Source organism: Tarenaya hassleriana, unplaced genomic scaffold, assembly GCF_000463585.1.
Source record: "Tarenaya hassleriana unplaced genomic scaffold, ASM46358v1 Cleome8, whole genome shotgun sequence".
Lineage (NCBI taxonomy): Eukaryota > Viridiplantae > Streptophyta > Magnoliopsida > Brassicales > Cleomaceae > Tarenaya > Tarenaya hassleriana.
Genome location: NW_010970490.1, coordinates 2,916,548 through 2,931,139, shown reverse-complemented (window position 1 = coordinate 2,931,139; position 14,592 = coordinate 2,916,548). Strand labels below are relative to the sequence as shown.

The 14,592-nt window shown below is 40.0% G+C and overlaps 5 protein-coding genes and 1 non-coding gene across 6 annotated transcripts; 3 read left to right on the top strand and 3 right to left on the bottom strand.

Annotated features, from left to right (window-relative positions):
• Positions 1–11: 11 nt before the first annotated feature.
• Positions 12–3,132, top strand: LOC104802680 (protein SULFUR DEFICIENCY-INDUCED 1). Its single transcript, XM_010526394.1, has 4 exons — positions 12–107; positions 2,069–2,281; positions 2,413–2,568; positions 2,670–3,132. Exons 1-4 carry the CDS (start codon positions 24–26, stop codon positions 3,096–3,098), a joined length of 882 nt encoding a protein of 293 aa, XP_010524696.1. The 5' UTR covers positions 12–23; the 3' UTR covers positions 3,099–3,132.
• Positions 3,133–3,592: 460 nt separating this feature from the next.
• Positions 3,593–5,907, top strand: LOC104802678 (pantoate--beta-alanine ligase). Its single transcript, XM_010526392.2, has 4 exons — positions 3,593–4,240; positions 4,798–4,911; positions 5,013–5,144; positions 5,577–5,907. The coding sequence occupies exons 1-4, from the start codon at positions 3,665–3,667 to the stop codon at positions 5,697–5,699; spliced, it is 945 nt and encodes a 314-aa protein (XP_010524694.1). The 5' UTR covers positions 3,593–3,664; the 3' UTR covers positions 5,700–5,907.
• On the bottom strand, positions 5,758–7,866 carry LOC104802679 (putative vesicle-associated membrane protein 726). Its single transcript, XM_010526393.2, has 5 exons — positions 7,520–7,866; positions 6,616–6,757; positions 6,425–6,545; positions 6,252–6,314; positions 5,758–6,114 (listed from the first exon to the last, which is right to left on the bottom strand). Exons 1-5 carry the CDS (start codon positions 7,707–7,709, stop codon positions 5,971–5,973), a joined length of 660 nt encoding a protein of 219 aa, XP_010524695.1. The 5' UTR covers positions 7,710–7,866; the 3' UTR covers positions 5,758–5,970.
• Positions 7,867–8,978: 1,112 nt separating this feature from the next.
• On the bottom strand, positions 8,979–11,968 carry LOC104802677 (guanine nucleotide-binding protein-like NSN1). The gene is made up of 9 exons (XM_010526391.2): positions 11,858–11,968; positions 11,486–11,730; positions 11,095–11,212; positions 10,844–11,017; positions 10,527–10,741; positions 10,176–10,440; positions 9,891–10,070; positions 9,599–9,810; positions 8,979–9,500 (listed from the first exon to the last, which is right to left on the bottom strand). The coding sequence occupies exons 1-9, from the start codon at positions 11,874–11,876 to the stop codon at positions 9,114–9,116; spliced, it is 1,815 nt and encodes a 604-aa protein (XP_010524693.1). The 5' UTR covers positions 11,877–11,968; the 3' UTR covers positions 8,979–9,113.
• Positions 11,969–12,041: 73 nt separating this feature from the next.
• TRNAM-CAU lies at positions 12,042–12,126 on the bottom strand. Its single transcript is given in 2 exon segments — positions 12,042–12,077; positions 12,089–12,126. It is a non-coding gene; the product is annotated as a tRNA-Met (tRNA).
• A 189-nt stretch (positions 12,127–12,315) lies between these two features.
• Positions 12,316–14,581, top strand: LOC104802676 (thiamine-repressible mitochondrial transport protein THI74-like). Its single transcript, XM_010526390.1, has 4 exons — positions 12,316–12,418; positions 12,524–13,232; positions 13,373–13,799; positions 14,127–14,581. Exons 2-4 carry the CDS (start codon positions 12,684–12,686, stop codon positions 14,423–14,425), a joined length of 1,275 nt encoding a protein of 424 aa, XP_010524692.1. The 5' UTR covers positions 12,316–12,418; positions 12,524–12,683; the 3' UTR covers positions 14,426–14,581.
• The last annotated feature ends 11 nt before the right edge of the window (positions 14,582–14,592 follow it).

Here is a 14,592-nt window from a genome sequence, read left to right as displayed (position 1 = left end):
AGCTTGCAGGAAATAAGAATATAATGTCAAAAGACAGAGATATGTTTCATGTGATTCACAAAGTTCCTTGCGGAGACACACCTTATGTTAGAGCCAAACATGCTCAGGTTGCTTCCTTCTCCTTCTTATTCTTCTTCATCTTTTTTTTTGCAGACGTGTCTTAATTTAAGGAATATATACATATTCTCGATATGCACCAACCTCTCATTGGTTATTCGCTTCACCTTCCCAAACAAGAAATGCCAAAGAACAATACAATCACAGTATACTATATATATATACACGTGCGCATATATAACTATCAATCATGTCACAATGATCGAGAGGAGCTTTCGTGTTGCTATCATTCTGGTTGCGGTTATATATATATACACTACAAAAAAAATGGTCATTTCCAACGGGCAAATCCGTTGGAAATGACCAAATTTCCGTTGGAAATTAACGTTTCCAACGGATTTCCAACGGATAAATCCGTTGGAATTTCGTCGTTAGAAAACGGTGTCCGTTGGAAAACCGTTGGAATTTTCAACGGAATTTCAACGAATTTTTCCGTTGGAATTTTCCAACGGATTTCCAACGGATTTATCGGTTGGAATTTTCCAACCGAATTTCCAACCGATATCCGTTGGAATTTTCCAACGGAATTTCCAACCGCAATCCGTTGGAACATTCCAACAAAAAATTCAAAATATATTCTCGATCCCGACCCCGGGCCCGACATCTATCCCGATCCCGATCCCGACCCCCGGCACCGATCCCGATCCTCCAGCCCCGACCCCGATCCCCCGGCCCAACTCCGACCCCGATAGGCCCCCCTCACCGAATTCTCCCCAACGACATGTTCCTGTAGATAAGCTTTCTCAAAAACTGAACTAAAATCTACAATATAATGGTGCTTAAAGTTGTTGTAAGCTTCTACTGGACACAAATCATGAACAGTTCAGCACATATACATCATTACCATTCAAAATGATTGCTGTATTGCTCACAGAAGTATATGCTACCCTTAAACATCCTACTTTAGGAATGTCTGGACAATCAAATTCAGAATGATATATACCAAAGGTATCACTATAATACAAGAGGAGAGACTATATGCCAACCCGATGCATTGTTCCTCAATGACGTATGCAAGAAAAGATGATGACATCGAAGGGTGCGGAGCTTTGTGACCAAGGCTTCTTCAGTTAGACTATCATCCAGAGAATATGTTTTCATAGTCTCAAAGACGTATATAAATATTTATATGTATATATATATATATACATATACATATATATATATATATATATATATTTATATGTATATATGTATATATATATTTACGTATATACACATTCGAATTTATATTTATATATATATATATTATGTGTATGTATATAGTTAATATATATATATATATATATCGATATATATATATGTATGTATATATACAAAATATACATGTATTTATATATATATATATATTTCAATTAAAATCCTAATTTCTAACTGTTATCCGTTGGAATTTTTTTTTTTAAATCTCCAAAAAAATTTCCAACCGACATCCGTTGGAATTCCGTTGGAATTTTTTTTAAAAAATTTCCAAAAAAATTTCCAACCGACATCCGTTGGAATTCCGTTGGAATTTTTTTTAAAAAAATCTCCAAAAAAATTTCCAACTGACATCCGTTGGAATTCCGTTGGAATTTTTTTTTAAATTTCCAAAAAAAATTCCAACTGACATCCGTTGGAAATACCGTTGGAAAATTTCAACCCTAATTTTTTCAATTGAATACGTTGAAAATTCCGTTAAAAATTTCCAACGGGCAATTCCAACGGATATCCGTTGGAAATTTTCAACGGATTTTTAACGGAAATCACCGTTGAAATGCCGTTGAAAACCGTTGAAAATCCGTTGAAAAATTTCCAACGGATAAATCCGTTGGAAAATTCGTTGGAATTTGCTGATTTTTTTGTAGTGATACACGGTTCGTGTTTGTGTGTATATGTACATATGTGTAAAGGGTAGTAGTGTATAATGAATACTATATATATATGTTCAATGATTTTTTCTTTATGGTTGCAGTTGATAGAGAAGAATCAAGAGATGGCAATAGCGTGGTTTTGGAAGGCGATAAACGCAGGAGACAGAGTGGACAGCGCTCTTAAGGACATGGCCGTGGTAATGAAACAGCTCCACCGAACCCAAGATGCCATCGAAGCCATCAAATCTTTCAGATTCCTCTGCTCAAAAAGCTCCCAAGACTCCCTCGATAACCTCCTCATCGACTTATACAAGGTCCCCCTCATATCTCTATATATATATATATACGTATGTACGTATACAAGTAATGCATGCCATATTAATTTGTATATATATTAATGTTTTCGGGGGGTTCTTTATATATATATATATATATATATATATAGAGATGTGGAAGATTCGATGAGCAGATAGATTTACTGAAGATGAAACTGAGGCAGATTTATCAAGGGGAGGTTTTCAATGGAAAGCCCACCAAGACAGCTCGTTCGCACGGCAAGAAGTTCCAAATCACTGTCCAAACAGAAATTTCAAGATTGCTGGTACGAATACTTGAACCCCTTTTCGGGTTTCGATTATAATTCTACGGATTTTTACGCGATCTCGCCACGAAAATATTTCGAATTTTCCGCGGATGCGGCAGGGGAATTTGGGGTGGGCGTATATGCAACAAGGGAAGTACTTTTCGGCGGAAGGAGTGTACAGAAAAGCACAGATGATCGAGCCAGACGCGAACAAGGCTTGTAGTCTGGCGATATGTTTGATCAAACGTGGCAGATACGAGGAAGCGAGATCGAATCTTGACGATGTTCTTGAGTTTAGGGTTTCGGGTTCGGAGGAGTGCAGAACAAGGCAACGAGCCGAGGAGCTTCTGAATGAGTTGGAGGCTTTATCTCCGAGAAAAAGTCAAGACATGGATGGCGGTTTGGCAACCATCTTGGACGCTGACCTAGTCAACGAGGTTGACCAAATCGCGGCCCAAGAGTACCGTACTCTTTTTAGCAGGTCTAAAACCAAAAGACTTCCAATCTTCGAGGAGATTTCTTCTTTTAGAAATCAATTGGTTTGTTAAATACTTATTTCGTTTATGCTTGTGTTTTAGATTTTATTTGTGGTTTTGATTATTATTTTTAACTAATTCGGTTTTGTTTATAATTTTGCGTGTTAATGGTGTTGGAGAATATATAGTTTCGAATTTGTAAATATTAAGTGTTACTTCGGATTATAAAAAAAATATCTATAAAGAAAATCGTAATGTAATTATCATTGTTGGTAAATTTATTAACAGTATTTTATGAAAATACCATCGTTGGGAAATTCAAGTTTACATTGACTTTAACTGTATTAATTAATTAAGCAGGAACATATTCTGCTTTAGCCGACACGCTGACCTTCTAATGTTAAAACAGATCTAAGGTCTTATAATGCAGCTTGCATTAGGCTGACAAGACTGGTGCCACGTCATCAAAACGAATTTACTCCAGGGGCGGGGTGTTTTCGTCAATTCACGTGTATTATACCACGTCATCGAAGTTTTCCAAGGTGAAAAGCTTGGGGACATTCGAATCTCGTTGAATTGCAGAAACTGGCACATCTCCTTAGCAGACCACGAGATTCTCTTCTTCTTCTTCTTCTGCGATGGAAACCAGAGGACCAGAGGTTATCAGAGACAAAGAAGCGATGAGGAAATGGTCGAGATCTGTGAGATCGCAGGGCAAGACCATCGGCTTCGTCCCGACGATGGGTTATCTCCACGAAGGTCACCTGTCGCTCGTTCGTGAATCTCGGAAGCTCGCCGACGTCACCGTCGTGTCAATTTACGTGAACCCAGGCCAATTCTCTCCGACGGAGGATCTTTCTACATACCCATCTGATTTCGCCGGCGATCTCGCCAAGCTCTCGGCGGTTCCCGGCGGCGTTGACGTTGTCTTCCACCCGAAAAACCTCTACGACTACGGAGTCGGAGAAGAGGGCGTGACCGGAAGTAGGAGAATCGGAGGTGGTGGTGCGGTGAGTTGCGTGGAGAACGGCGGGTTGGGGCATGAAACGTGGGTTAGGGTTGAGGGACTGGAGAAGGGTTTGTGCGGGAAGAGCAGGCCTGTGTTCTTCAGAGGGGTTGTCACCATCGTGACGAAGCTTTTCAACATTGTCGAGCCTGATGTTGCTTTCTTTGGGAAGAAGGATTATCAGCAATGGCGGATTATACAAAGAATGGTGAGAATTTTGAAACCCTTTCACCGGAAAGTCTCCGCTTGGTTTGCCCGAAAATGGGTTAAGGCTCGTTTGTTGTCTTCCCATGTCGATCTTCTGATTGGTTCTATTGTTAGTTCAATTGAGAATTTTGGGATTTTGCATCTTTCTTACAGATCCTTGATGGTCGATGATGAGACGAGGGTAATATGTAGTTCTGTTCTTCAAGATCATGTCGAGTTAGTTGCATTCGAGTAGATCATTACCGCTTTAAGATCTCGATGATCTCGGTCCTCCTGCCAAAACCCGACAAGTAGTTAGCTCCTTGAATTTTGGAACTTGGCACGTTTCTTACTGATCCTTGATGGTCGATGATGAGGGTAATGTGTAGTTCTGTTCTGCCAGATCATGCCCGGTTAGTTGCATTCTTATGTGCTCGCAAGAAAGGAAAGGTTTCCGAATGAGAGATTCCTTTAGATCGATTATCGTGGGGTCCTCCTGCCAAAACCCGACAAGAAGTTACCTCCTTTGATGCTCACTCACTGATCGGCTCTTTTCTCACGTGTTCTGTCCTAGTATAGGTACGAGATCTCGACTTCGGGATAAAGATAGTCGGATCAGAGATAGTACGAGAACAGGACGGGCTTGCGATGAGCTCAAGGAATGTGCGGCTTTCAGCTGAAGAAAGAGAGAAGGTGAAGTATAGATAGATGCCCACCAACATACTTCTCAACAACAAGCAAGAACAGGTTCTGTTCTGTCCTGGTAATGTGTCTGTTCGGTTTGATGTGTGTAGGCTTTGTCCATAAGTAGATCACTGGCCAAAGCCAAGGCTTTTGCAGCGGAAGGCCAAACCAATTGCACGGAGCTTAAAGATATGATCATCCAAGAAATTGTTGGAGCCTCTGGACGAGTGGATTATGTTGAAGTAAGTCTTCTTTCATGTGGGAATCAATCAATAAGTCTCTGCTTTTTAGATGCATTCATATATATGTCCTGTAAAAGAAACTAGGTCTAGGCACGGGTCGGGTATCACCCGAATTTTTAAGTGTACCTGATCTCGGTTTCGCACGATTGGATTTCTCGGTCGAACTATCCAATCTCGGGTATTCGCCTTTGCGGAACTCATAACCATCCACCAGTAGATGGATATCCAAATTTCAGATACCCAACTCACGCTGACCTTGAGACTTTTTCCTGTATAGGTTTAGACCATTTGGCATGGTTTTCATGGTCAAAAGAAAACTAAAAAACTTGAATCAGATGTTGCAATTTGACTAATTCTGATAATAAAAATTGTAAAAAAAAAGAAAAAGAAAAAGAAAAGGTGCGAGTCTTATTCTACGTGGGTTACTTGCAGATTGTAGAACAGGAATCCCTGGAACCAGTGGAAAAGATCAAAAGCCCTGTCGTGGTTTGTGTCGCTGCTTGGTTTGGGACAGTGAGGCTTATAGACAACATTGAGATCAGCGGCTTTGCTTAGAGATTTTGCACTTTCATCTCTGCACCATTGCCTTTTCCATTACATGATGTGATTAGAAAATGGAAACACTTATATTTCATATATATATAAGGGGGGACAAAGATATTTAAATTTCGAGTTCTAAGTCATCATAATGCAAGCATCATAGAGATTACCAGAGTAAAGACTATGGAGGAGATTACTCTTGGAAGCTCTATCCATTTGCACCAACAAAAAAAAAAGAATCGAGATATGATTCGGAGGATATGGTTGAAAAGATGAGATTTTGGTTTCAGCATTTGAAGCCTCCGCAAACGGATAGAACGATGATGAGAATCAAGGCGATGAGGATGCCGAGAACTATTAGCTTTATCTTCATGTTCTGAAGCCACATGTTCCTCCTCAGCTTCGTACCCTGCTGCCTGAAATCTTGTGCCTAACAAAGGGACGAAAGACGAATATACGTATATGAAGTCTAAACTTACCATCAAGGCATTGCCTTTTTCATGTCTACAAGGAGGAAATCATCAGTTCCTATCGAGGCTTAACAAAATCTTTGAGCTTTTGACTTACCTGAGATCGGAGGTTTTCTGTTTTGTCCACCAGAATCTCGATCTTCTCTCCACGATCAAGGACCTGGAACACAATAATATAGCAGAATGCCGAATACTAAAACAAACACTAATTCTCTTTCAATGGAAGTTGGAAGATTCATGTCTAAAAACCTGAATGATGTTGTGTCATACCTTCTCAATGTTCTCCATCATAACCCCTTTCACCTCTGAAACCTGAGCTTTGACTTTAGCCAACTTGTTGATCTCTTCCGGATGATCCACACAGTACTGCATCTGCTCCTTCAACTTAGACCTGAACCACGATGTACAAAGAAAATTTTGGATGTGCCAGAGAGATATAACTCACGAAACACATGAATTACCCAAATTCCTTGTTCAGACTGTTTGCAGTGGCGGTAGAAGCTTTCCCCCCACCATATCTTTTGGTAAACTCTTCCTTCACTCGCTCAAGAAACGCAATTGGAAGCTGCCGACCAATAGACTCAACCGCGACAACACAGTAAGCTACAATATTGAACAGAGTGTTAGCCATAGGACGATCAATAAGGAGAAAGGGTGAATATGGCGGAAACTAGTTACACACCGATTGAAGGGGCACCACTTCATTCAAGGATGACATAAAAGGAAATACATCCAATAAAATATTATGAGATAATAGCAACACAAGGAACTTTCCTCAAAGCTCATCAAGAGCAGACAGCAGACAGAGGGCATCATAAATAGAGCTTCCCTTTAGCTTGTACCCGAATTAGTTTCTCATTCTGACCCAGCCAATACACGATTTACCTTTCATTTTTACCATATCAAACAAGTTCCAGTTATACATGATCATAACGCAGGAGACCGACCGGGCTTTACTGGTAAAACAAATGAAAGTTTAATCCAAACCCGGCAAGAAATAGCAAAGCAATAACTCAAATTCCAATCGAAACCACCCAGAAAGAAGCAATCGGAGCAAGTGAGCAAGTGAAACAATAAGAAGACCAAAACTCATGTTCTCCACCCCTCCGTCAAAAACAAGAGCAGTTATTACCAACAGATCCGACAAGAATAGCGCCGCATCGAAGACAACAACCAACATCGTTTCTATGCGAAACATCCATTTGACAAATCCAAGAACATAGCAATATCAATCAGATAAAAAGACAACAGCAGATCATATAAAAAAAAGCAACTAAGGCGAAAGAATGAATATCAACATGCCCAAAAGCAGACTCATCAAATATGCAGAGAAAGAGAGAGATAGAGAGAGAGAGAGGGCAATACTGAAGCCGTCATCGACGAGGTAATTGAAGGTGTGACCGTCGCAGTTGTAGGTGAACTTGTTGTTGGAGGAAGGAAGCTTCTGAAGACACTGCGCCGCTATACTGGTGAAGTTTCCGGTGAACTCCGTGTACTCCGCCAAAATCACCGTGCCTCGAGCCACGAAACTGTAGATCAGCAACTGTTGCCCCATCGAATTCCAAAATCAACAAAAAAACCCTAACCCTAGCCGACGAGGAAGACGAAGAACGCAAGCAAGAAAATATGAACTCTGATGCGACGGAACGGAGCTGCAAATGAACAGAGAAGAGATTTGATTTCTAGAGAGAGAAAGAGAGAGAGAGAGATCATATTTAAATGGCAATGCATTGTCAAATTTGGCCTGCGAGGTCATACGGAATAACGGAAATGCCACGCCGTATCCCTTTGATTTTTCTTTGTACGACCTTTGAAAGATTGAATATTTCACACATTGCATTCAATTTGTTTACTTTTCATGGGCCCACACATATATGTTTGTATCTGTCAAATAGGTTATGAACTTACCATGAGGTAAAAAAAAATTACCACGAAAACTGAAACTTTGGGTTTTTTTTCCCCAAGCAAAATCAAACAAAATTAGAGTTTTATTTGTCAAAACACACAAGTTTGAAGTTTTTATATGTATTATTATCCTTTATATAAAATAACCATTGAATTTGAAGCCACCCCGTTTATTTATTATCTGTGACATTTTTTATCTATGTAGAACTAAGATTTTATGTGTTTATCTATTTCTATATTTAATGAAGGTAAAGCCTTTTTTTAATATATAAACAGAAACTATGTTGTGATTTGATAATAATATCATAAAAATAGGGTTGATAAAAGTGTTGTTTCCTTTGGTGGGTTTGGTCGCACGTTGAATCCATTCAAAGGAGGAGATGTCCCTTTTCCCTTCACAATTAAGCAAAATCTGTTCTAGATGGAGTTTTACATGCCCATTTCTTTATTTGAAATCAATATTAAATCAATTATAGCATAGCGGAATTGTATATAATTTTAAAACGGGTTGGGTGTACGTTTTTTAAAACCAATTTATCTAAAATAGAATTAAGTATAAAAATAATATTGAATGGAAAATATTTGAAAAAAGATTAAAAAAACCTTTTAGACGAGCTATTGGGCATCCACCCACCAAAATTCATACCCATTCGAAGAATTCCAAATCGGCAAATCTTGTTATATATATTGTAAAAATGGAGTTTTCACAACACTTTGAAAATTTAAGCTATAGTTGGTTAGAGCTTACGAACATAAAAATCTTGGATAAATTAATAATATAACATATGTTCACCAATTTATCAGTTTTATTTTAAGATAATCCAAGAATATCCTTTTTTTTAATCAATATTTATTTAACCTTAAGACTTTCGGTTTCATTACTTGTTGATGAAGTAAAACATTTGTTTAAGATTGCTCAAAGCCCTTTCCCTGTTTCTATCATTGCTTGCAGAGAAAGCAACCTGAACAATCAAATAAACCACCAAAACCCTAAAGCCACGAAGTTCTGAACCACCCACCAAAATTTTCTAAATCAATAGAGGTTTCACAAGAATCACTCCTCCTCCAACAATCCTTCCATTGGAACTTTGCCAATGATTTGCTCTTCATCTTCCTCTCCTTCATCCATGGCCGATGCCTTGTTCTTCACGTAATCCACTTTGAAATCATAGTCCTCATTATCATCATCCTCCATGAGATCACCAGAGCTTTTACTTGCTTTCTTCCTCCGCTTCTTCTTCTCCGCTCTCTGCATTTTCGTATTAAGCATTCCTTCCGCTGAGTATAGCTTCTCGTTCTGCTTGCTCGCCTCGGATTTGTCCTTGGACTTTCCTCCATGATCTTCTTCCGTGCCCATAGACTCATCCCCGTCTCGATCAACTATACCTTCTAGACTCTCACCACCATGGCCCGGTTGTCGGGTCTCAGTCTGAAATCCATCCTGTGGTTCGGTAACATAGTTTTAATCACGATTGGACCAATTTTCTTAAGCCCAGTAGCTTAGACTGAACTAAAAAAGATCAAGAAAATTTCACAAACCTCGAGCATTGTTTCATCAAAAGTGAGAGGGCAACTTGGAGGAACTTCAACAGGATTGAGATCATTAACAGCCTTCAGACTCCCGATGAATGATGATTCCCCGCTGTAAACCTCGTCAATGTTGAACTCCTTCCCCAATTCCGTAACAATCTTAGCCTCTGCGTTTTCTCCTTGATCCCTCTTTGGCGGCATTGTATAATACGGAATTTTACCTGTAGATGATTTCATGTCAAACAAGAATTTGTTGCCAGGTCTTTACAGTGGAGATTTTAACTGAAAATTATAAGCATACCCTCGTTCCAGTCATGCAAAACGATCCTAGCAGCAGCTTCAATATCCACAAGACCGCCCTTCTTAAGCTTGCCCCTTACAGTTGCGACTTTATAGAGAAAATCATCAACTGAATCGAAGCCCGGGATTTTATAGAGGGTCACCAGCATATTTGCAGGACAAAGCTTGAGAATTTCCCTCACTAAGTTTTCCCATCAAGAAAAATAATTGTGCATTAGCTCACAGAGAATATAACCCTAACTAGTCCAAATTAAAAGATTTGTTTTCTCTGGTTTATCCCAAATACCTGGACTAACTGGGTCATCCAACTTCTCGATCCTTTTACAATTTCGAAGAGCTACAGAAGCGTCATTTCCGGAAGATTTGAGCATAACAACACCAGGACAATCCAGCAACTTTACATTTCTGTCCAACTGAACCTCTTGCAAGGACCTGGTCAGCCCTGGAGTAGCCCCAACATTGACCACATGAGATCTCTTCAAGCTGTTGATCAGACTACTCTTCCCGACATTAGGCAGTCCAATAATACCGACTGTAATAGATTTTTTTATCTGCCAAAGATCAGCAGAGGAAGAATTCAATTACTCACGAGAACGTTGCTATGGTCACTTGACCGGTAAGTCATAAAAAAACCAACCTCGTGACTTCTTGAATAGTTTTTCAGCAATTTGATTAGAGTTTCAGCTCCAAGACAATCACTTGTCTGCAAAAGATTGCTCGGTTTTGATGTCTTAGATGATTTCCAGCTTAAATTTGATCTTTGTTCCTGGGTGCTACACTTGAAGGCAACAGCTGGCAATTCTTCCCTAAGATATTTCAGCCATTTCTCAACAGCCTCCCGGGGAACAAGATCTAATCAAGAGAACGAATCACAAACAGCTGGGTCAATCACAAGCTCTGGAAACAAACATGGAATCCTATACGTTTTACCAGGTGAAGGGAAGCACATATTACCGATCTTGTTCAACAACAACACGAGGTGCTTATCGGGACCAGATTGCATCACCATCTTCTCCATGTCAACACAGCGAGTACCAATGGGATCACGGGCATCGAGAACTTCCAAAATGACATCGGATAGTTCAATGACTTTAACAAGTTCCTTGTAGAAAGCCCTCTCCGAGTTATCTGCAAAGTAATTGAAATCAGTAAATAGGAAATGGCAGATAGGAAAGACCCACAATGCTCATTCACCACAAACTCACCCCGGACGTTAACGGCTCTAGCAAAGGCGTTCGTGCTTTTTCCTTCTCCAAATCCTTCTTTTCCTTCTTCCGACTTGGTATCTTCACTCTCGAGCAAACCTAGTTTCCTCTTTTGGGCCTGAGTAGATGGACAAAGAGAGATTAGATACAACCACACAAGCAAAATATGATTCGAAATTTTTAAGAGCTGAAGCATAACTCTCAATGGTTCTTTATCTCTTGAAACCCTAATCTCAAGAGAAAAAAATCCAAAACTTAACAAACAATCGTACAAGTTCAAACACCAAAAACATCATCGACGATGCCTACGAACAAATCCCAACCTAAAACCTAGTTATGAACTCCAAAGTGGTATAGAAAAGAGGATCAAAGAAGAGAAAACAGGATATACCCTCTCTTTGCGAGCGGCTTTCTTCTGCTCGAGATCCTCGAGGGCACGCGAACGGCGAGCTTCAAGGGCCATGAGCTCCTGTTCCTTGAAAGGCCAGTCATTTGGGATACCTGGGTCCTTCTCGACCTTAGACTTGCGATTAAGCCCGGTCTTCTTAGCCTCTTTCGCCTTCTTCTTGTGATGTTCCTTCACCTTCCTCAGGATCTTGTACTTCTGTTTCAACGTTACCCTCTTGCTCTTGCTCTCTGCAAAATCGCCGCCATAAAAAACCATGAATTTCCATCACAACACAAAAAAGAAGAAGAGAAGATATAGAATTCGGCCATGAGAAAAACGTAGAACACAAATTCAATTCAAGGGTTTTAAGCTTACTTTTGCTCCTCTTCACCATTTTTAAGCCGCTGTAAGATAATAAGAGGAAGAACAGAGAAGAAAACAAAACAGAGGAACAAGGTTGAGAGAATGCAAGTGAAAAGAGGGCGGCAATCGGAGAACATTAGGGTTTTGCCGAACAATATATTAAAAAAAATAAATTTAAAAATTTATTAAAAAGTGTTGGGGTGAGAGAGGCTCGAACTCTCGACCTCAGGATCACCCAGAAGCTATGAGACCTACGCGCTAGCCAACTGCGCCACCACCCCTTGGTTACTCGGATCAAAGATTAAAATAAGATTCCTTCCCAATAAATCAAATGACCTAATTAATTACTGTATTAAAAAAGCGTGCGAATTTTTTTATTTATTTTTATAAATGCGGGAATTCTTTACGTTTGAATGTTGGGCTAAACAATTTGGGCTTGAGAACAGAGGCCCCATAATAGAAAACGGAATTCTCGTCTGGACTCCGTTTTGAATCTTTTAACCGTGACGCCGATCGCCGATCGCCTGAGAACAGTTTTGTGATGCGCGATTTCAATCTCTTCTCGCAGTGAAGGTATAATCCTTTCGTACTGGTATCTCTTTTCAAATCTAAACCAATGTAGATTTCAGAAGATGATCAATTGCTTTTTTTTTTCCATTTGTGAATTGATTTTCTCAGGTCTTTCACACTTTTGATCGGCTTATTCTGTAGATGGGCATCTGAAATTTCGCGTTCGAAGAATTTTTTAGACATGGGTTTTGCAGCGTTAGGTCGAAAAACGTGACCTTGACGCGTTTCAGTGAGTCTGATTTCTGATTTATTGGGTCGGAAAGGGATCATGTCTAGCGAGGTTTGGAGATGGGTATTAGGGTTAACATACATATTTTCCGTCGCTACGATTTGGATTGCTGCCAGTTTTGTCGTTCAGTCGGTGGTCGATGCGGGCGTGTCACCGTTCTTGATTACTTTCATCTGTAATTCGCTGTTCATGATTTACCTTCCCATTTTTGAGACTGGGAGGTATTTGGAAGATACCTATGGAAGTTTACTGTTCTGGAGAAGAAATAGGAGCTCACATTTGAGAGAGTTGGTAGAATCGGAGAAGGCCGTTCTTCTTGGACAAGACGGTTTAGTTTCGACGGCTGTGGAAGAGGTGACAGTTAGTCAGAACGATGATGGAATTGAATTGGAACTCGTGAAAGTAGAGCCCGAGGTTGAAAGTAATGTTGATGGTAATGGCGAAGTCACTGGAAATTGTAACAAAGGGTTGGATGAAAAGGGTCGTTGGACACGAACGAGAGTGGCGAAAGCTAGTCTTTTGGTCTGCCCGTTTTGGTTTCTTGCACAGCTGACTTTCAATCTCTCTCTGAAGTATACGACAGTGACGGTATGGATTATTGTCCCTTATCTTCTTCTGCTCATTCTTTTCTGGTCCATGCTTAGACTCTGTGTATGTATACATATATATATATATATACATGTATATATAGCATAATGACAGGAGGCTTTTCCCGTTTGTAAGTGCAGTCAAATACCATATTAAGCAGCGCATCAAGTTTGTTCACATTTTTGGTATCTCTAGCATTCTTGGGCGAAAAGTTCACATGGTTGAAACTCTTCAGCGTTCTTCTTTGCATGTCGGGAACGATAATTGTCAGCATGGGTGACTCAAAGTCCAACACAACAACTGCAACAGCCAAAAACCCTCTACTCGGTGATATTCTCTCTCTGGCTTCAGCTGCATTGTATGCTGTCTATATCACTCTTATACGCAAAAATCTTTCGGATGATGAAGAAAAGGAAGGTGGTGGTGTCAGTATGGCCCAATTTCTCGGGTTTCTTGGTCTGTTCAATTTCTTCATTTTCCTCCCAGTCGCCCTCGTACTCAACTTCACGAGGCGAGAACGCTTCAATGTGCTGACATGGAAGCAGTTTGGTCTAGTTGTCGGGAAAGGTATGTGAAAAAGGTTTATACATTCAAAATTCACAGTCCCAGTCTCTCGGTTTAGCAGGTGAAAATCCATGGTTTGTGCTTTTATTTGTGAAACTTCCGATACTTGGTGACTCGGGTAGGGTAGTTTTTGTAACAGTAGCAATTGATGAAAGAGGAATGGTAAGAAAACTGAGAGTAGTACGAAAGAATGTAATCAGATGTTGCATGAATGTGTTTTCGGTAAGAGTAAGATAATATCTACATAGGAGATTTATGATTCTGCCGATTTGTCATTCAAACACACTGAATAAGAGATCAGAAAACGTCTCATCTTTCTTTTTTTTTAAGGTTTGCTAGACAATGTGCTCAGCGATTATCTATGGGCAAAGGCTGTTCTTTTGACGACCACAACTGTAGCGACGGCCGGGCTTACAATCCAGGTTCCATTGGCAGCCATTGTAGACACCTTTACAGGTAACATTCCGACCCTAACGGATTACATCGGAGCTCTGGCTGTAATGGTTGGTTTTGCCGGAATCAACATTCCATCTGATGCGATTTTCCGATCAGATGAGTCAGCTCTCGAGTTAGAATCTGGCACAAACCCGACTCAGGTTGTGTCCGACAGTAGAACAGAATCTTCGTAGAAATGATTGTCGTCCTAATGGTTTAAAAGTTCATAAACCGCAGACATGATTTCCCTTTGTGATTCTTTTTTTTTTTCCTTTTTTGTAACTCCTACCAACATTGAAATAGAAGAAATCCGGATAGGTGGTAAATAAAGATGGAGGATCATTTGCACAGTTGATGCCTT